The sequence below is a fragment of the Vombatus ursinus genome, unplaced genomic scaffold, assembly GCF_900497805.2.
Source record: "Vombatus ursinus unplaced genomic scaffold, bare-nosed wombat genome assembly UNPS02014832.1, whole genome shotgun sequence".
NCBI lineage: Eukaryota > Metazoa > Chordata > Mammalia > Diprotodontia > Vombatidae > Vombatus > Vombatus ursinus.
This window is the reverse complement of record NW_020954610.1, coordinates 35,466,410-35,489,890: the sequence shown is the minus strand read 5'-3', so window position 1 is coordinate 35,489,890 and position 23,481 is coordinate 35,466,410. Positions and strand designations below refer to the sequence as shown.

The 23,481-nt window shown below is 37.0% G+C and overlaps 1 protein-coding gene across 1 annotated transcript in view; it reads right to left on the bottom strand.

The window, feature by feature from the left end:
* Window positions 1-23,481, bottom strand: part of MCC (MCC, WNT signaling pathway regulator) — a 242,274-nt gene that overhangs the window by 4,177 nt on the left and 214,616 nt on the right. The window contains exons 14-16 of the mRNA XM_027839267.1: window positions 18,747-18,953; window positions 10,783-10,883; window positions 1,200-1,322 (exon numbers count right to left, since the gene is read on the bottom strand). Coding sequence (XP_027695068.1) covers window positions 1,200-1,322; window positions 10,783-10,883; window positions 18,747-18,953 — 431 coding nt within the window. The remainder of the gene's footprint in view (window positions 1-1,199; window positions 1,323-10,782; window positions 10,884-18,746; window positions 18,954-23,481) is intronic.

The window sequence follows — 23,481 nt, the reverse complement described above, 5'->3', positions numbered from 1 at the left end:
TGACATGTTATCAGAGGCAGGACTGAATAATGGTCTTCTTGGCTCTGACACCAGCTTCTATCCACTAACCCTGCTGTCCATCTGTAGGGCAAGTTAAAGAGAATCTAACTAAACTGCCCTAAAAGACTCATATCAAATCAGTATAAAAAAAACTGATTAAAAATGACCAATTAAAAGTGTATACAAAAATACATGAGTATCTATATTATCTATCCAGAGAGAGAATTCTCCATTTGTGTCTTGATGCTCCCTATGAGCAACACAAATTTGATCTTCCCTGAACAGATAATACTCAGAAATATGGCATGTGGATTTTTATAATTAAAATTCTGTTCTCCATCATTCCATCATTTCAATTACTCCAGTAGTACTGTAAGTGATATTAGCAATCTGAAGTGACAGAAGAGGCCAAAACAGTTATGGAAAGCTGAAAAGGTGGCAAAATTAGAAATTGGGGGGTTAGGGTGGGGTAGAGATAGAGCCACCTTTTTATCCCCCCTTAATGATTCATAGTAGTTCGCTCCAGCAAAAGACAGATTGAAACAAACAGAAAAGATTGTTCCCAGGAAAGTTATAGTTGGTTCACTTAACAAAACAGGCTCACTCCTGGTCTAGGAGGAGATAGGATCTAATATCCATATTATGGATCTAGTGACAGAAAGGGCCTTAGAGGTCATTTAGTCATTTTACAGATGAATAAACAGGCCACAGAGGTGAAATGATTTGCCCAAAGTCACAGAAGGTAGTAAATAGCAGGGCTGGGATTAAAACTCAATCCCTCTGGTTTTCCTTCTACCATACCCTGCCTCCTAGGATTTGTACCCAAGTTATCCTTTTTTCGCTCTAAAACTCAAAGTGGTTCTTGAACATGGACCATTTAGATAGACACTAAAGGCTACAAAACATGGAATGAGCATTCTGGGGCCAACCTCACCTTGCTTTTCACCTTTGGAACATTTGCCACCAGCTAAAACCTGAGGGTAAAAAGGCATAGAAAAACCCCTTCTCAGGAAGAGGCATGTCCATTTGAGTGGAGAGCCCAGATCTTGGAGCAGTATCTACTAAACCAGCCTCCTGGGGTAGGACAATGTTCTATATAATTTCATACAATTCTTTGTATATTGACGAAAGTGAAAATACAGGAAGGAGTACAGCTGGCAGCCTGTAAGGAAATAAACTGAGGTTTTGTGAGTTTTTACCTGTTAGCTCTTTTCAGATCATTAACAAACTCAGCAGACTGCTGGTGTCGGATTTCACTACTCTTTGTCAGTCTTTCCAAGGCACTCACCAGCTCCTGTACTCTGGCCTTCAGTTTCTTCTCCCTGTGTCAGAGGAAAAGGCATTGAGGGGCCTGATGATGGTAAGTGTGATTACTATACGAGCATCAGAAGCACAGGATAAGGTAGGGTATAGTTCACCTGTGAGGGCATATAATAATGATCTCCCCTCCTCCCCAGAATATTTTCATGCTTTACTACCTGTTTCTATTCCAGACAAGAGTCACAGAAATGAACAGGAATAACAGTGACTTTAGCCTAGGCTAACATGGCACACCTGTTTATTAGGCTCTCCTGGTTATTGGCCCAGCTGACTGTTTAATGACAAAAAGACTCAACAATGTTTTGAGAATCACAGGAAAGGCAAGACGGTCTGGACCAGGAATGTAGTTTATCTTCTAGAGACTGCATCTGTTTTTACCCAGTAATTACTAAAAAGGGAAGGCCAACTAATCTCCACTGTCAGCTCTGCACTAAACCTAGTTTATGGGAAATAACAGATGTCTCCATAAGAGAGGAACATGGAACAACTGTGGGTGTCATGCAAAAGGGAGAAGAGATGGCAAAAACAGGTTTGCAAGGTGCTTCCCACACAACATTTTATATGCTCCTTACAACAACCCTGTGAATTAAATATCAGAGGTATTAATCTCATTTTTATAGATAAGGAAACCAAGGCTCAAAGAGGTTAAATTAACTTGCTTGTGCTAATACAGCTAGCAGGTGGGAGTGGCAAGATTCAACACTGGCACTTCCCAGGAAACTACCACTACACCTCTCTCCTCTTTTCCTCATGTTGACCCCTTGTTGAACCAGTTCAACTCTGTGCTGTCCTCCTCTCTTGAATCCCTAACCTCCTTATCATTTCACTGGTTATGCCTAGCCAAGCCTCAGCCTTGGATCACTCCCACAATTTGTCGCTTTCGCTCTTACACACGTGCTGCTAAACCAAGTTGGAGAAAAATCACACAACTGTTCTGATTGGGTCCACTGCAAATTTCTGTTACAGGACCCTAACTAGGCCCTCACTGCTCTAAGGCATTCCTTCCACAGTGACTCTTTGAAACTTTTTCATTGTTCCTCAAACCTCCCATATGGGCAGCTAGGTAGTATAGTGGATAAAGTGGTGGGCCTGGAATCAGGAAGACTCATCTTCCTGAATTCAAATTTGGCTCAGACACTTACTAGCTGCCTGATCCTGGACAAGTCACTTAACTCTGTTTGCCTCAGTTTCCTTATCTGTAAATAAACTGGAGAAGGAAATGACAAACCACTCCAGTATCTTTGCCAAGATAAACCCCAAATGGGGTCACAAAGAGTTGAATAAAACTAAAAATGACATAGTGATGTTATTTTGAGCATGAAGGACAACAACATCTTTGAATTAAATATCCCTTTGTATGAGCTAATCCAATGTTAAGTGGTTAAACTGGAGTGTTAGCCTCTGATCCCCCTAAAATAAATGGAATACAGCTTCTGGAGGCTTGAGCTTATGATAGAGGAAAGAAATCTCTTCAACACTTTAAGAGTGCTGGAGAATTCTGTAACAGGTCTGGCCCTGAGAGAATGAGACTATATAAAACTACGTTACAAAAGGAAAGGGATTATAGTTTGTAAATGAGGAATTAGTAAATTTGAATTTAAATTTTTTTTAATTTTTAATTTTAATTTCAAAAATTTAAATTTAAAAAAATTAGTAAATTAGTAAATTCAATTCCTGGGAAAATTCCAGAATAGATCATTAGAGAGATAGTGAATGTCTATAAAGGAAAAGGTTATTATAAGCATAACTTCACCAAGATCAGAAGTAGCAGGTACAGAATTGATGATGATGATGATAATGATGATGATGATGATGAAGAAGAGTGCTTTATTTTTATAGAGCTTTAAAGTTTGCAAAGTGCTTTACAAATATTATTTCATATTATCCTTACAATAACCCTTGGAGATAGGTGTTACTACCTATCTCCTTTACATACCAGAATGTTAAAGGACATTTCCAGGGTGAATCAAATTATGTAACCCTTTGCTCTTGAAATTAAATTTGCTCTGGGAAGCTCATCAGAATGATCTCAAAACTTTGTAGTCAGCCCTGATAACTTCAAGTGACGAGGTTATGAGGCTTGGCTTGGGGACAAACAATATAAAACTACTTGTAAAAATCCTTATACATACATTAGGAATCTCCTAATGGCTTTTTAGATTTGACAAGATCCCATCTCATGGCGAGCAACTCCATCAGGTTCTATATGTATATCTATGGGATTGAGGGGAGACCAAGGAATTTGCACAACAGCCAGCTACTGAAACATAGTGCTATTTAATGCAGTGCAGATGATAGGATCATAGATGAAAAGCTAGAAGGGACCTGAGTCACCATCTACTCAAACCCATTAATTTTACAGATGAGTATACTGAAGCCCTGTGATGCTAAATCAATTGCCTAAGGTCACAAAGGCAGTAAATAGCAGAGGAAAGATTTGAACCCAGGTCTTAATGACTCCAAAGGAAGTGCTGTATTTTCTGTACTCTGCTGCCTCCTTATCAATTGCATAAATGCCATGCTTATCAAATTGTATATGACACAAAACTGGGAGGAATAGCTAACACTGGATGACAGGATCCAAAACATGTTATCTTGATAGACTTTACAGTATGACAGCTAAATCTAATGAGATGAAATTCAATAGAGAAAAACTAAACTCTTATTGGGTTCAAAAAGTCAACATTACAAATACAAGATAGGGGCAGAGGGAAGCTTAACTAGATAATTTGAAAAAGATCTGGGGATTTTAGTGGACTGAAATCTCAAAGTGAGTCAGCAGTGAGGTGGGCCAAGGCAAAAAAGGTAATGCAGTCTGGGGCTGCATTAAGACAGTCATATTGTAGTTGCCAAGATGTTTTAGACAACATTTGGAATACTGTATTTAGGTCTAGATGCAAGTTTAGGAAAGTTGTGGATAAGCTGGAGAACATCCAGAGGAGGACACTCAGAATTGTGAAGGGTCTGGAGTACATGCCATATGAAGACTAGATGTTTAGTTTGGGGAAAAAAAAAATTAAAGAGGGTTGAAACACGATGCTATCTATTTGAACAAAGGTTGGACTTATCTGGCCATGGAAGCAAGGAGTGGAGGTTGCAAAGAGACAAATTTAGGCTTTATGTCAGGGGAAAAAAAATCTTAAATATTACAGCTATCCAGAAGTAGAAGGAGCTTCCTTAGTAACCGTCTGTTGCAAACCATAACTAAAAAGAATCCTTAATCTTGTTTGATATGAGTTGTCATAGATGGCTGCTGAGTTTTCTTCTAACTCTAACATTCTAACTCAAACAACATGCCCATGATCACACATACAACAAGTTCTAAGCTGGGGATTTGAATGCCAATTTCCTGCTAAGTATAGTACCCATTCCACTATGCCACAATGCCTCAAAGTTTACAAAGCAATTTCTTCATTACAATTCTATGATGTATTATTATTCCTGTTTTAGAGATAAGGAAACTGACTGAGGCTTGGAGAAATGACTAGCAGTGGGATCCTATGTAAGTTAAGAGTCAGAGCCAGGATTTGAACTTAAATCTCCTGGTTATGACGAGGTGTCATTTTTCTATATTACAAAAAGTTTGCAGATGACAGTACAATAATTTGGTGATTGTTTTACTATCATGCTAGGATTGATATTTTTGGGTGGCATACTGTGGTTTGTCACAGGGTACTTCTCAGAGCCTTGGGTTCCTCACTGTGCCAGATATATCTTCTGGTTACAAAATGGGGCTTATTCATAACAAAGAGAGGACAAGCAGTCTTTTTGTGAGCACAGTGCAGAAGAATCTGTTGGTTGTGCATTGGTCTTAAACCTATAGAGAACAACTTTCTCGGCATAGCCACTGTTGGGGACACTATACACCAATATAACAGACTTTTAGCTTGCTTAGCTTGCTTTATCCAGCACCTAGTAGACCACTACATACAAATGGGTCATTGCTCAATTACCATCATGGGTTTATGATATTTTCCTAATGATAAGTACTTTGGATTTTCTCAAAATCTCATAAGAGAGAAAAGCCTGGAACTAGACAGAAGGAAATCTTAGATATCTAATTCAATTACTATCTTGGAGAAAATAAGATAATCATCCAGTTGACAACTCTTGAGATTGTTGGGTAATGGTAGTACAGGCTAAGTCATAACTGGTTAACCTAGATAGGCATGGTAAGGTATAGCTGAGAATACATACATTTGTATTGGAGAGGATAACAAAAGAGCAGAACACGCTAGTACCAAAAAGTTTTGATTCATTTACTCAAACATTCAAAAAACATTTATTGAGCACCTACAATATATAAGACACAGTGCGAGGTGGCTATAAAAGCGAATACAATAATCCTTGCCCTGATGAGATTATCTAGCAATCTAGCAAAGAAGATCTACAAAATTTTCTACAGTGGAAGATGCTAAGTACCATTAGAATTTAGGGAATAGAAATTTCATTTCTGGCTGAGGTTATCAAGAAAGACTTGTGTAAAAAGTGTAGTGAAGAAGAAAAAGCACTGGGTTTGGAATAAGAAGACCCTCATTCAAACCACAGCAATCCTACTACTAGACAAGTAAGTCTAAGACAGCAGCAAAGGGTCTAACATATGCCAAAATACTCATATTTTGTTGGAGCAAAGAACTAAAAGCACACTGGGGAAAAGGTGAAAAATTACAAAATATGAAATGTAATGAAATAATATTGTACAATAATGAATTCAAAGAAATGGGTAGTGAACTGTAGGAACTATAGGAACTCAGTTCAAATAAGCAGAACCAAAAATATAGAAATATAGGAATGAAAAGGTAACTGGAACAAAGAACTGAAAAGCTGAAAAAAAGCAATGATGTTTCTGGGAAAAAAACATAATAAAATAGACCTTTGTCCTCACAACAGAGATATGGGGGTCTGTAAGGACAGAATATCAAATACCTCCTGAGCAAGGTCTCTGTATTGAATGGTTTTGTTTGTTTTCCTTTGTCACAGGGAGGGTTCAGAGAGGAGGAAATTGAGTTACTATGATTATCAAAATATGAAAAATGTATTAAAATAAAAGTAAGAGAGTAGGGTTTGGGGTTGGAGATAATTCAAGCAGAAGAGGGTTTTATGGTAGAGTATCACAAAACAGAGATAGATTTATCATCTATGCAATAGCATAAAGTATAGGAATCTGAACTTTTTGGAGGCTAAGGGGCAAGTTCACATTTGTACTGTTCCTTGTCTAGCTAAGTACATATAAGATAAACACACACATATCTATCTGTCTAGCTAGCTAGCTAACTAGCTATGAAAAGGGAGGTAATGCATGAGGGAAGGCATTAGCAGTAGGGGTGGGTTGGTGGAGAAAGGCCTCTTGCAGAAAGTAAGATTTGAGCTGAGACTTCAGAGAGACCAGGGAAGCAAGGAGGAATGGGTGAGGAGGGAGAGCATTGCCGGTATGCAGGACAGAAAACAAGAGTTTTTTCATTGGTATAGCTTCCTATTCTTCCAGAGCAGAGGAGGAGCACAGATGCCAGTTATTAATCAAAAAAGAAAAAAAAGTTAATCTTTGTCCCTCTGGTAGCCTGGAATTTTGGTAAAAGCATGTTAAAAAGACATGGGACATTAGGACCCAAGATATCTCGCATATATGCAATTCCACAAATGTGTGGCACACTGCAGAAGGAAAAGTCCTGGCTGCAGAGTATAAAAAAGCAGGTATTCTTGCACACAACTGAATCAGTGTTGGAGAAGTAGTGTAGACTTAAGTACAATCTGTCAACAAGTTTAGCTCTGAATTCTAGCATATTTCATATTAGGACCAGGTAACAATGGGTAGATGTGAAGTCATTTGTGAGGGTACCAAGTCAGTCTTGTTACCATGCAGAAGGGTCTTTTTCCTGTCCTGATCCTGTCTCAATAGTACAGCAGGCAAAGCAATGCCATCCTGGATACCTAAGCCAATCCACTGATAACCAATCTGGTGTTGGCATTTTGATTACTATTTCATGAGTCTGCCCTTTAATGGGGAGTATTTTCAGATACAGGGGCTGATCTAGGAACATTTTCACTGGCACACCTGCCTCCATAAACCAATAGGTTTATACTTACCACTTGGTTGACAGATACAAAGTTACATTCTTGGAGTACAAATTCCCAACTCTCCAAACAGATGCTGGCCCTGGTGCATACGTTACTCACATGAATTTATATGAGTTTAGGCTCATACTCACCAAAGGATAATCTGTCAGCAAACTGAGGATCAGAAAGACTCTAGAAGCACAAGACCACCCCAGATGAGCTATCTGACCTTGGGTAAGCAACTTAGCTTTTCAAAGCTAGTTTCTCCATTTATATAACAAAAGATATGCTATTCCTACCTATGCCTCAGAAATGCAGAAAAGATCAATTAAAATTTATTTATTGTTTTGAGATCCTAGGAATGTACTCTGTAAGTACAAGGATATATTCTATCCAATAAAAATGCATTTAAAAAAATCTCTTTTGTGACTTTTGTGTTCATGTTGTAGCACATCAAATAACCACAGGATTTTATTTAGGTCAAAGAAAGAGGTAGCACAGACATTAGAGCAGGAACTCAAGAGTTTGGAACAAACAAACAAACAAAAAACAAAACCCTGCTGAATCTAAACACTCTAACAACACATGTCTAGAAATCTGATAATCCACATGGACCTTAATAGTAACTCTAGAAAAAACAGAATGACAACAGATGGCAGTTCCGCTTTATATGTGTAATCTCAGAAGTTTTGGTTTTAATCTAATCAAGTACCATTCCAGACAGTATCAGAAAAGTCAGTAGAGAAAATAGTTTAAAAAAAAAAAAACCAAACTACTACAGGAAGAAGGTCTGAACAATCTGGCCTTGACTGACGCTGAAGCTTCAGGAAGACAGGAGGATGCTGTTGATCTTGAGGGTGAGTCTTACCCAAAACTGGAACAATCTGATTAGCCATAGTCCCTACCAAAACTAAGTGTAGGACACATCAGAGAGCCAAGAGTAAAGAGGGGTTTTAGAAATTACTTAGTTTAAACCCTCATTTTACAGATACAGAAGCTGCAGCCCAGTGAAGGAGGGTAGCAAACCCTGATTGTCTGGCTTCCAATTTAGTGTTTCTTCCTCAACACAACATTACCCGACCTCAGGTAATTTTTTTTTAATCTAACTAATTTGAAGATTTTTGTCCTGACCTAAATATCTTTCCTTTTGGATTATAAGATGTCCTAATTCAGATCTGTGGGGATAGAAAATTACCAACTTCCCCCAGCAATTTTTTTCTTTTTCTTTTTTTCTTTTCCTTTTTTAAAGGGGATGGGATGGAGAGATTTGGCCCTGTGTTTTCATTGGTCTAGGAAACTTCCAGCAAACAAACCTCTTCTACCAATGCAGATTAGCAACTGTTCTTCAAACTACAGACTTGGATGATGGTCTGAGACACTGAGAAGTTAACTGATTTGCCCAGGTTTTTCTGAACCCAACACTGGCTCTCTCCGCTATGCAACACTGCTTCTAAACTAGAAACAAGATTGATAGCTAGCATTTATACAATACTTTAAAATTTTCAAAGTACTTTATGAATATTACCTCATTTTAACCTCAGACAACCCTGGAAAATAGGTGTTATTGTTATATCGATTTTATAGATGAGGAAACAGACACACACAGGTTAAGTGACTTGCCCAGGTTCATACAGCTAGTGAATATCTAAGGCTGGTTTTGAACTCAGATCTTCCTCACTTCAGATCTGGACCTCTATCCACTTTGCCAGCTACCTGCCTATTAATGTTCCCCATGAATGGTATTTATAAAAGTAAGAGTTGTTCGTTGATTAGAGAGAGTCTGAATAAATTATACCACATATTATATAAGGGACTATTATTACATTATAAGCCATGACAAATAGGAAGAACAGAAAGAAGTATAATCTTATATGAAGGTGCATTATGAAGAACTGGAGCAATGATATCATTGATAACAACAATGTTAAAAATTAATGACAGCAAAAAGTCTAAAAATACACATAACAAAAAGATCAGAAGGGGACAAAGATGTTCCCATTATCATTTTTTATGGTTAATATACACTTTAAAAAAACTGTTCAAAACATCGTATATAAAGAGAACACTGAGGAGGAATGAGACTTGGGTCAAAAACAATATTCAATATCCATGCCATATTATCAAAGTTGAAGGAAGAATCCTTTCTTTGCATTAACAACTGAAGCCACAAAAGTGTAAGATGACAGGTATTATTAGTAATCAGACTCTTTTTTTACTAAGTGCATGTACCTGTAGGGGACTTGCTTGGGTGTTTGTAGGGAAGTTTCTGTTGCGTCAAAACAAGATCTATCTGTAAAATTTCTAATTGGTTTGGAGTTTATGGCTTTAGGTATAATCTTTCTTCTTGTTTTACTTGTTCATTTAGATGTTTGTTTCTATGGATGGCTTAAAGCTTCTATTTTTAAAATTATCTGCAAAGCAAATATAAAGCAATGCAGGATTAAACTCTATCTCTGCTGTGATTTAATATATTTTTCTTACACTTTTCCAGCTTATGAAAACAAATAAAAGGACAAAACTGAAAACAAAACAAAACAAAACCAGTTCTCAGGTTTTTCTGCCATATTTATTCTAAACATATCTATTTCAGTCACAGTATAATTACACAAGTTTCTTTCTCTCTTTCTCTTGTTCTGCTAGATCTTTTTTGGTTCCAGATTTCCTGGCACTTTAATGAGAAATTCATGCTAACTGATTTAAGACAGTTCACTGAAATACATAGTAACAAAAAGAAAAAATGGCTCCTGTTATGTTTATGATATGCAAATCCTGCATTTCATGCCTATTTCATCTCTGCCAGAAAAGGCCTGTGGTATTTGGGAGATTTGAAAAATCAGGGGCTTACAAGACAAGCTAAATGGCTCACTTGGAACCAGTTGGTGGATTCTGATCTCATTTCTCCAGCATGTAGCAATTACTCCTTGCAGGGAAATCAATAGGATATATAGTTGGCTTTTTCCTCTCTCAGAAAAGTAATTATAATTGTTAACTATATAGTCACAGAAGCTGGTAGCGACAACAAAAACTCCCCATCTAGGATAACTTGGAATAAAAGGAAAAAAATAAATGGGGATTGGAACAAAAAGTAGGAGAAATCTCCATCATAGCAACAATCACTGCTCAGATTCTTTAGAAGACAGACACACTTTTTTTTCTTTTTGAAAGGCCCAGCATTAAAGTGCTTCATGCTTTTTCAACATTATTTTCAATTTCCTCTCCATAAAGATTCACTTTTTCAAAGTAGAAAAGTCGATGGAAAAATGGTCAAGTAGGCTCCAGATATACCACCCTATGAGAAGAGCCCAAATGATCCAGAAAAAGCTGGTTGATTAGTTGGTAAAACCCAAGATGAAATTTGATTCTAATAGAATAAGCCATTGTTCTGGTGTGCTGAGAAGGATTACCTACCGTCGCAGTGCATTGGTAACTTCTGCCGCCAAATCATTCTCGCTAAACGTTGTCCTCAGCTCAGATAGTGATAGCACAGATGAGGCTCCATCCATACACTCCTGAAAACAATACAACTGGCTGTTAAATATAACTTGGGGACTGTCTTAGAAACTTGAACCTGCTTTGCGGCAGAGCAAACACAAATGAAGTAGTAAAAAATGCAACTGTCATGTTGAAAGCCGTCTTCATCTTAAGAAGACAAATGCAGAGTGAAATAAGTAGAATCAGAGAACACAATTTAACAAATTAACAAAATTCAACAAAACAATTTATACAGTAACAACAACATTGTAAAGACAAATGACTTCAAAGACTTAGTAACTAGTCTAACAAGATGATCAACCAGCATTTCAAAGCACTCGTGGGGAAACATGCTAATACTCTCCCGATAAGTGATGGACTCAAGATGCAGACTGAGATATTTATGTATGTACATATGTATATAAACACACATATATACCACATGTATTTTGGACTCGACTAATAGTGGAATGTGTTTTACTTGAGTATACCTATTTATAGGGATAGTTTTGCTTTCCTTTCTCAGTTGGAGGTGGGGAGGTGGGTCAAAAGCAAAAGCATATTTGATGAAAAAATTTTTTTTAAATACTGATTTTGAAGACAGGATGCCTACAGTCATTTTAAGAATAGGTCTTCCAGAAGAACTCAAAAAATATGAACACAATAATGCAAAAAAATAATACAAGAAAATTGCCCAGGACTTCTGAACACAAAAAATAGTGTTAATCAAAAGAATCTACAGATTGCCTCCAGGAAAAAAAAAGCCTAAGCTATAAACTCCAACACATATATTGATTAAATTTAACTATTCTAATGACAAATAACAAGTTTTACAAATCACTAGGAGAAAGATTTCAAAATATGAAGGAAAGGAGATCTGAATACACATGTCTATTCCGCACCCATCAGATATAGCTGAAGAGAATGGAATAATGTATTCCAAAGAGCAAAGCAGCTCAAGATATATCCCAAGGTGACATCCCTTCAAATCTAAGCCTTATCATCAAGGGAAAAATGATGGACATTCAATAAAAGAGGGGTATCTGAGGCATTTTTAATAAAGAAAACTCAACAAAAACAGGTAAAAGATTGTTCACTTTTCAAAGACCCCAGAAAACAAATGCAAGACAAAAAAATAAAGCTACTAAGGAAACTGCAAACGGTTAAATTACATATATATATATACACACACACATACACACATTTATGAAATTATATACATGTATATACAAATATACATATATATGAAAAAATAGAAAGAGTATGACACTTTTGAGGATAAAAACAAGGACAATAACAGATAAATGGAGGGAACATTGATGGGTTTCTTTCCTAAAGTACACAAAGAGATAAAGATGAAAGCAGAACTTCTATAAATAGAAGTGATAGTGGAGTCACAGGCCTGATACAGCATGGACTGAACCTCATGATGCTTTGCCTCCCAGTGAACCAGTCTTTTGTGGGACTACACTGCAGAATTTGTCGGGCATGAAAGGGAAAAGGGGAGAAAAAAGGTAAGAGAGGAATGTAAAATGTATCCTATTCAAGTAAATGGTAAATAATGAACAGAAAATACTCCTATAGTATTTTAGGAAGAAAAAGGGATAGGAGAAAATTGGTAAAGTGGCAAAATTAGAGGTTGAAACAGGCAGAAAGAAAGGGGGAAATGTTAATCTAGTGGTGAAAGAAGTTCTACTGAAGAACTCTCCCATGTGGGGAGAGAAGTATTTCACAATGAGAGCTAGGGACTTTACCATGTGTGTAATTTGCAGGGATTTTCTGCTCAGAGAGACCACTACCTCTGAGACAGTGTTGTACCTCCATGGACAGCATCCTGCCTCAGGAGATGAGAAATCATAACTCTGGCAGTGGGGGGGGGGGGGGGGAGGGAAGTGGCATACAAAAGGGAGGAAAGTCATGGAATCAGAGAGATTATTTCATGGTAAATAGGAAAAACAATTATAATAAAGTAGGAGATAGTATTCTCTATCTCCTCCAAGAATTGATACTTCTAAGAGTAAACCCAACAGGAAAAAAAAAAAGCAGCAGCAAGATCATCAAGGCAACAAAATAGAAATCTTTTTGAAAAGAAAAAAACTGCCCATTAGATATATTTCAAGAAATCATTAAAAACAATTGCACAGACCTTTTAAAACCAGAGAGAAGTGACAATAGAAAGAATAGTTATCTCACTGAAATAAATCTCAAAATGAAATCCAGAAATGTCATAGCCAAAATCTAGAGCTTCCAAGTAAATGAAAAGGTACTGCAAATAGCCATAAAAAAAGAGTTTAAGCACTAAAGAACCACAGTCAGCATCATAAAAGATTTAGCAGCTATAGCTATTGAGGAGTGGAGAGCTTGGACTATTCAAAAAGGCAAAAGATACAGGCTTACAACAAGAATAATTCACCCAGAAAAACTAGCAAAATGCTAAGCATTATTTCCTGAGAAAAATACAAGAAACGGATAGAAATTCTGAAGCACAAACATGGTAGTAAAGAGAAACATAAAAAGTAAATACAAGTAAGCAATTGAAAAAAGACTTTTAAAGCCTATTTGTAAAGACTTTGTATCCTTTAGAAAAGATATTTGCATCCTAATGGGAGTGATTGTGATATAAGCATCCCCTAAAAATTGTGATGTCAGCAGGGATCATAGAGGGAGTCAAATAAGATTGAGGGTCTGGGAGTGATTTTTACTATATTTTGATGATCTTAAGTGGAAAAAGAAAAAGGAAGGGGGAAAAGGTTTCGCTAGGGAAGAAAAGAAGAATGGGATACAGGGGATTTATTTCACATGATTAGGGATGAACATATAAGTCTATACAAATGGTAGGAGTATCATTTATACCTCATTTTGAACTGATACAGACTGTAGTGTACCATAAGTAGTTTATACAATAACTACCACATGGTAAAGACAAACCACTTTAAAAGACTTAAGAACTCTGATCAAAGAAATGATCAATCAATCAGAATTCCAGAAGGCTGATAAAGAAGAGGCTCCCTACACTTCCTGAAAGAGAAGTGATGGACACAGGGTACAAAATGAGACTTTTTGGGGACATGACCAATGTGGTAATTTGTTTTGCTTGACTACATGTATTTGTTACAAGGATTTTGTTTTTATTTTTTTAAATAAATTTTAATAATATCATTTGCTTTTATGTCACAAAAATTACCTTCAGTATTCTTCCCCCAATGTCCTCCCAGGTAACCATCCCAAATAACAAATAATTTTTTTTAAAAGAAGAGAAAAAAAATCAGCAAAATTGTTCAACTGAAAGAATCTGAAAATATATGTATTGTTCTACATATGTGGACTTCCTGCATGTATAAAGAAATAAGCATAAGAGCCCTAGGAGTGACAGTACCACCCAAACCACTGGTCCTATTTTCAGTCGAGTCCTTGCAGCCATCATGGAAACTTTTGTGTTTAAGGGGTCAGCCCTCCCCACCATATGCCACTCACAGAGCAAGCAGGATAGGCTAGTTAAAGCAGCAGGGCACTGGGAGAGAGAGACAGAACGCAGAATGTGCCAGGCAAGTCAGATCACTAATGTGACCACCATTTCTCCTCTAATGCAGACAGCTCAGGACCCTGAACCCAAGAGCCTTGGGAATAGCAGTGACCTGAAACCACTAGACTTGCTTCCAACAAAGCCCCTACAGCCCTCACTGTGGGAAGAAATTATTCTGCATAATTTTCTTTCTCCTTTCACCAGCATCAACTAATGACCAAGTGCTACCACCAGCCAGATAAGCCACAGGAGCCCTCAGAATAGCTGCACCTCTCAAAACAACACTCCTCCTTCCAGGCAAGCAATTCCTGTAGAAAGGGAGCCAGTCATTTCTACCTACTGCTAACCAACTGTCACTCACAGAACAGCAAGCCAGCCTAGCAGAAGCAGCAAGGCAATCTGAAGCAGGTAAGAGTCAGCATATGCCAGACAAGTCAAACCACCACCACCACCATCTTGACTATTACCCTCAGTCTCCAACAGAGACAGCCCAGCACCTTGAACCAAAGAGCCTTGGGAATAACAGTGCTTCTGATCCAAGTCAGGCAATCATCATCCCAGGAAGCAACCCTGTGGAGATGCAGTTTGGCAAATGTTCCTGCAGATGCTTTAGCTACATTTGTTGAAGACTCAGAAGCAAAAAAAAAGTTTTTGCCACCAAAGTCCTTGGTACTGTCAAATGGTTTAGCATTAGAAACTGATATGATTTTATCAGTAGAAATGATATAAAAGAAGTGAGGAAAATTATCTTTTCTGTTATATCAATAACCAACTATTAAACTGAGATCCAGGCTTTTCTTTTTCTATTTCCTTATTTAGGGCCCAGCCCCTGTAAGTCAGTCTGAGACTAGCTAGTCTCAGAAGGACAAGGCTGATAGATGAGACTGTCCAAATCCTCTGGGAACATGCTCCTTGATTAATCAACCTCAAATAGAGCCAGGGAGGGGAAAAGCAAAATGATTCTTTGAAAATATCACTTTTCTTCATTAATGACATGCTCACTCAATTTTTATCTCTATATTCTGCTATTTTGCTCTCACACTACTACCAAAAAAATCCTCTCACAAAATTCTTGCATAACTTATTTGATTATATAATATCAATAACTTTTATCACTGAAAACTAAGGATAATTTCACAACTTTCTGGTTACCTTTGTGTAACATTTATTATCTTTGTTATTGTTTGTTACATCTTTGTCTTTCAGCAGAAATAAATTGCAGTGAAAACAGGAACCTAGAAAATTCACCTTTAATTCAAACATCTTCTTAAGTTTTTTAAAATGACAACGTATTAGGGCATAAAACCTCAAAAAAGGAAAAATATGCTTATTGTCCACAATATAATAAAATTTATCCACTGGAGACAGGATTAAAAATTAATTTAGAAACTAAATAAATTAATCCTAAATAATCGGTGGGCCAATGAACAAATCATAGAAACAAAGAAAAGGACAACAATGAGAAAACACACATTTTTCAGAATGAATGAAGTCAGTGATGAAATGCTAGGGGAAAATCATCTCTCTCAAAAGTGTCATCAGAAAAAGAGAGAGAAAATGAATTGGGCACATAATTTTTTTTAAAAACCCAGAAAACTAAAAATTTAAAAATAAAAATCTTGAAAAGACAGAAAGAAACAGAATTAAAAGTAAAAACCTACTGAATTAATAAATAAAACTAAGATCTGTTTTTTGGGGGGAAGAAAAGAGCCAACAAACCAAATAAACCATTATTAGCTAATTTGATTAAAAGAGGAAAACTAAATTACCAGTATATCAAACATTAAAAAGTAAAATTCATAGCAACTGAAAATTAAATAAGGGAAATTAATAAACTATATTACTTAACAATATATCAAAACTGTTAATGAGAAAAATGGATAAATATTGATAAAAATATAAAATGCCTACATTAACAAAATAAAAAATGCAGAATTTAGATAACCCAATACCACAAAAAGAAACCAAACAAATCATAAATGAACTCCCAAAGACAATAACCCTGGGACCAGTTGGATTTATAACCAAATTCTACTAAATGTTCAAAGAATTATTAAGTCCTATACAGGGTGTCCTAAAATTCCTAGCACAATTTTAAGCTTTTTAGACATTTGGGACACCACGTGTTATATAAAATATTTACAAAAATAGAAACAAAAGGAATCCAACAAATTCTACAAAAGTCACTTTGATACCTAAGCCAAGAAGAGTAAAAAGATAAATAAAAATATTAACCAATATCACTCATAACTATTAACATAAACATATTAAATAAAATATTAGTGATGAGGTTACACCAACATGTCACAAAGCTTACACACACTATATAACCAAGTTGGATTTATATCAGGAATGAAGGTTTGGCTTGATATCAGGAAAAGTGGAGACATAATAGAACATGGTAACAATAATAATAATAATAATAATTTTAAAAATCACATGATTACTTATAAATAGGGAGGGAAAAGCTTTGACAGAATATAACATCCATTTATGTTAAGAATGCTAAAAATGGACCTTTCCTTTATATGCTAAGTAGCATCCAAAACCAAGAGCAATCATTATCAAAAATGGGGATAAACTAGAGATATTTCTTATAATATCAAGGAAAAAGCAAGGAAGTCCATAATCTCCACTAGTATCTGATATGGTGCTAGAAAAGTTAGTTATACCAATAGGAAATAGGCGGAATAAGCATGGGCAATTAGGAAACAAAATTATTACTTTCTGTAGATGATACAGTTTACTTAAAAAAAGCCGAGAGTTAATTAAAATTAAGCAAAATAATAACTTCAATAAAGTTGTAGAATAAAAAATAAATTCAAATAAATCATCATCATTTCTATATATTTCTAACAAACCCAGCAGGAACACATAAAAAAAAAATCCATTTAACTAAGTACAGAATGTAAAAAATATTTAGGTGTCTCTCTCTACCAAGTAACTAAATTTAGTTGCCATAGTAACTAAATGAATACAGCTACAAAATACTCTTTATGGAAATAAAGATACATTTAAGTAATTTTTAAAATATTAATTGCTTATGAAGACTGAGCCAATAATAGAAATGAAAATGCCATTTAAATGTTCTAATTCAGTGACATACCAATCAAACTACCAAAGGATTACTTCATTACTTCATTAAGATAAATAATGGGAAAAAAGAAGGCAAGAAAGAGGGGAGTCTAGCAGTTATTAGATCTCAAATGAGTAGGTTAGTGTTTGATAATCTCAAAGACCATAGTTATTGGTATAAGAACTTATCTGAGAAAAACTGCTGGGAAAGCTGGAAAACAGTCTCCAAGAAATTAAGTTTAGACTAATGACATATCAAGATAGCTCCAAATATATACATGACTTAAATGTAAAAGCCCACATCATAACTTAAAATATCAAAGAAGAAAATATCTGGAAGATTTCATGATCAAACAAATGACAGATGATCAAGATACAATGAACAATTCTGATGACATAAAATTAAAAAGTTTCACAAAAAAAGACCATTACAGCTAATATTAGAAAGGAAACAGTTAACTGGGGGAAAAATATTTGCAGATTTCTCTGATAAAAGTCTCAGTCCCACAATATATAAGGATCTGACTCAATTATATTATAATGACAGGCATTCCCCAATTAGATGACTAGTCAAAGCAGATGAACAAAAAAATCCTCAAAAGAAATCAAAGCTATCAATAACCCTTTAAACGAAAAATTTCTCCAAATCACTAATTATTACAGAAATTCTCATTAAAGCAACATTGAGATTTTACCTCATACTCATCAGATTGGTTAAAATGATTAAAAAAGGAAAATGCAAATGTTGGAGACGTTTTGGGAAAACAGGCACATTAATGCACTGTTTTGTAGCTGTCAGTTGATTCAGCTATGCTGAAAAACAATTTGGAGGTATGCCACAAAGTCATACTCTACCTACTTCCTGACCAAGAGGTGATGGACCCAAGATGAAAAATGAGACATAAAAATTTTGTACATGGCAAATGTGGGACTATGTTTTGCTTAAATATTGCCCCTTACCTCTACCCCTACGGTTGCGTAGAGGTGGGATGGAGAAAAAAGAAATGCTTGTTAATGAAAAAAAATTTAAAACAAATTTTTAAAAAATCACTCTTATTAAAGAAATCAGAATAAAAGGTAAAGTTTGCAAAATGCAGTGGGAGACAAAAATGTGTGAGGTAGGGGTGGTTTATGAGCCCCATTTTGAATCTTAACCTCTGAATGCATTCTATATCCTAGTAATAGTAGTGAAATGTGAATTACTTTTTTCTATCCTTCCCTTCCCCACTACACTACCCTTCCAGCTATCCACCCAGACCTATATGTCATTCAAGCTATGGACCAGCACCTTGCATTTCTTTACCTTGCCAGATTTTTCTTTGCTTCCACTGCTGGTGGAACTGAGTGACCTCATTTTTTGTTCCTTCTGTTCCTCCACCTCAGACTTGAGATGTTCAATATGCACCAAATATGCTTGTTCCTGGGCCTCTCGGGTACTCAGCTTCAGTTCAAGAGCTTTCTTCTCTTTCTCCAGTAGGTATAACTGGGCTTTCAGCTCAGCCATTTCCTCCTATATAACAAAACACATGGTTTGTTAATTCATAGAGAAAAATCACACAACCATTCTGATTCTACTACAAATTTATGTTACGCAATCTCAACTGGGCCCTCACTTTTGCTAGGCAATACTTCTGTATCTCCCTAATTAACTGTCTTTCTAAAGTGGCTCTTCCAGATCATTTCATCCCTCTTCAAATCCCATGGTATCTCCCCCTCTAACCCTCTCAGCTGAGAACTTTGACTCATATTTTACTGAAAAAACTGAGGCCATTCATCAAAAGATGTGTCTTTCTCCTTCCTCATCATGCCTTCTGTCACTGTCTCCTTCATTATTTCTGTCAAGTGGCCTTTCTCTTTGCTAAGGCAAATGCCTCTCTCTGCACGAGACCCCATTCCGTCCTGTCTCTTCTAGTAGACTGATGTCTCTATCATTCCCACTTTCTCATTATCTAGAATCTCCCCCATCTACGAATTGCTTCCTTACTCTCTACAAACATACACCTGTCTCCCCCACCCTCACAAAACTCTCACTTCATCTGACCATCCCTGCTAACTATAATCTCATGTCTTTTTAGGTTTTAGTGGCTACTTTAGAGGCCACATGGCCTCAGGTTCCCCACCCCTGGGCTAAACTCCTTGAGAAGGCCATTGGTGCCTCCAATTTCGCTCCTTTCATGCTCTTAACTCTCTACAATCTCATGTTCAACTATAGCATTCAAAGGAAACTGCTCTCTCCAAAGTTACCGATGATCATTTAATTGCAAATCCACGGGGTCTTTTTTCAAACATCATCCTTCTTGACTTATTTACAACTTTTGACACTGTCAATCACCCTCCTCTAAATGCTCTCTTCTTTCTAGGTTTTTGGGACACTAATCTTTCCTACTTTTTAAAAATTTATCTGACCAGTCCTTCTCAATCTCCTGCATTTAAATTTTATCTGTATCATACTCGTTAATCATGACTGTTCCCTAGGGTTCTGTCCCAGGTCAATTATCCTCTCCCTTCATACTATTTTACTTGGTGATCTCATCAGCTCTTTTATTAGTATTCATTCATATTCTTTCTATTATTCAATTGTCTCTATATTGATGATTCTCAAACCTACTTATCCAACCCTAACCTCTCTGCAAATCTCCAGTCCTGCATCTCCAACTTCCTTTCTGGAATTTCTCACTGGGTGTCCTCTACATGTCTGAAACACAACACGTCCAAAACTGAGCTCAATTCTTTCCCTCCAATCCATCTCCCCCCATACTTCCTTATTGCTGAGGTCTACCATCATCCTCCCAGTCCTCCAACCTCACAACATAGGCATCATCCTTGACTTTATGCTCTTTTTCAACCACCACATGTTGCCAGGGCTTTTGAGTTCACATTTGCAACACCTCTTGAATATGTTCTCTTCTCTCTTGATAACTACCATCACCCTGGTGCAGGCTCCTATCTCCTCATGCCTGGACTACTATAATATAGCCTGCTGGTTGGTTGGTCTTCCACAAGTCACTCTAGTCCACCCTCCATTAAGCCCCAAAGTGTTTTTCCTATAGCACTCAACAACTCCCAGTGGTTCCCTGTTACCTCCAGGATCAAATAACAAATCCTCTGTTTGGAGTTCAGAGCCCTTCATGACCTACACCCCTCCAACCTTTTTAGTCTTCTTAGATCTTACACCCCAACATTCCAAGGACTCTTTGGTCCACTGAAATGGGTCTCCTTGCTGTTTCTTGAACAAGACACTCTGTCTCTTGGCTCCAGTCATTTTCTTTGACTGTCTCCCATGTTTGGAATGTGTGAAATTGAAAAATGACAGGGCACAGTGTATAAGAGTTTTACTTCCCTATTCCTATGAGTTAAAGTCTGACCATAAAGACTTAAAATTGGGAACTTTTTGCTGACTGTGGAAGGCAGGAGAGAGGGAAAAAGAAGATGACACAACCTGGTCATATGATGTTTGCTTACTATGAGACTTGCCTGAGGTTGTTAGCCAACCCTATGTTTTTCCTGTTGCCATGGGTCTGGAAATCCCCTCTCTCAGTAAGCCCACCCTCTATCTCTCTGTCAGAATAATTACAGCCTTAGTTTAGTTCCCATCACTGGACTATTATGTAACCAACTGTATATAAGAACTGCTCTGACTGTCAGATGCATCCTTGAGCACTGAGGAGTCTTGAATTATTTTTTTATTAGCCTTGCTAATAAATTGATCATGCTTGGAGCTTTGTGCCTCAGTGTCTCCTTATCATGTCAGTTGGCAAGCCAGCCAGAAATTAGTTATGGGACCTCCACCCCAGGATGCCCTCTCCAAGGGGATTCCCTTCTTCCCTGAGAAGTCCTAGATGTCCCCCTAAGCTTTGAGTCAAATTTTCTCTGAGTCAAGGTAAGCTCACAAACCAGGAAAGTCTCTAGGGCACCAAGACAGTTATTGTACAAATAAAATTTAAATTGATAAAAAGAGTCTTAAAATTGATAGCGCTCACTAGATTTTTGGTAAAAATTTCAAAGAGAAAGCAAAAATTATAAAGAAAAAAGGTAAGGATTGAAGATAATTTCACAATACCAGCAATTTCCTCTTCACAGTGACAGCTGGTCAAATGTTTTAAGTGGCAGTGGGCCAAAGTAAAATAGCTTTTCAGTTGATAAAACAAGTGGCTAGTTAAATTCATTATGTTAAACTGGCTTTTCTAAAATGGCTCAGTCATAAAGAAGGAAGGCCTGCAGAAAATCTTTGTATTCTGAGCCTTGATTGGGATGAGTGAGGGATATCCCACGAGTCATTGCCCTCTTCCATGAGGGTGACACTTTAGAGTGAGTTGGCGCAACTTCCTAATAATTACTCTCCCTGAGTCACTTGTGATGGCTACTTTAGTATCCTTTTACAGGTGACAATGGGGGTCAGGTCCTAGGGACCCCACCTTGGGGAAAACTGCTTAAATCCTGATTTTAAAACAAGCTTTCCCCCTCCCCCTGCCCAGTTCAGCTGGGAATGAAGAAAGCACGTGTTATTCTGTTATACTTAGTAACCTGTAGTCTAAGACTGCTAGAGATTCAGTTGATGAATTATTTTCACCTAAATGTGACATTTTTTTGATTATTGCACATTAAAGAAACTAGGAATGGCCATTGAACAATCTCATCCAAAATAAACTACATGGTCTTGAGTAGCCCTGTCAGATGGCACATGCCCACTTCTGACTGTACCCTTCTCTTTTGCTCTTCTACCCTATTCCTCCTCCACTATGGTAAGAGATCTAACTTCTTTAAGATGAGAGGGACCAACCGTTGGTGGTTTTTCTCTCCACAAGACAGAAAATGGGCATAACTCTTGTCCAATATGATGGAAGAGATAAAGAAATGAGGGAACCTAAGCAGAAACCACAGGCAACCTTAGGCACTGCCCAAATATCTCTGGCTCCTATTTTAGCCTAGCCATGAAGCCTAATGGGTCATTTTACTAGAGATTGCATAAAGAAAAAGAGGGAATTTCAGAATAAGAATGAAAAATGGGATATTGGTAGAATCTAAACAGAAATTGATAGCATGCGAGTCCATCATTCAAGGGAAATGCCATATACTCCTGCAGGCTGAGGACTGCTACAGGTGGAAGTCTGTCTCTGGGGAAAGTTGAGAGGATTACCTTGTAAAGAGGAAGGTCTGATCTTTTTAACTTAGTTTCCCCATTTTCCCACCTAGGTATATCTGAGCCTGGCTGTAATACCCTCTGGCTCATGTTGTTCCATGAACAAGACACTACATCTCTTGGCTCTAGACTTTCCATTGTCTAGTACACTCTAAGGTCCAGGTAAAATTCCATCTTGTACAGGAAGTCTTTTTCAACCCTCTTAATTTCAGTGCCTTTTCTCTGTTACTTATTTCCTATTTATCCTGTAAACAGCATAGTTTTGTATATATAGCTTTGCATATATTTGTTAGCATGTTGTCTCTCCCATTAGATTGTAAGTTCCTTGAGGGAAAGGACTGTTTTTTTACCTTTTTTTTGGATCCCCACCATAGTAGGCACTTAATAAATGTTTACTGTCTGAACTTGGTGTCATTCTTGACTCCTCTCTCACTCACTTAACATATCCAATTTTTGACAAATCTTATTATTTCTATTTTCACGATCACTCATGTTTCCTTCTCTCTGTGCACAAAGCTAGCACCCCTGGTGCAAGCTCTCATCCCCCTGCACTCGGACTGTTCCAATAGCTTTTTGGTCTCCCTTCCTCAAGTCTCTTCCTACTCTAGTCTATCCTCCAGTCAACTGACAAAGTGATCCTTCCAAAAATGCAGATCTGACTATGTTACTTCCTTGCTCAGTAAACTCTATTGAGTTCCCTATTACCTACAGGATCAAATGTAAAATTCCTCTGTTTAGCTTTTGAAGTTTTACACAATCTGGCTCTTTCCAGTCTTCTTATACTTCATTTCCTGTTACATCCTCTATAATCCATGAACTGTTTTCCTTGCTGTCCTTTGCATGTGACACTCTCTTCTGACTGCCTTTTCATTGACTATTCCCATACCTGGAATGCTCT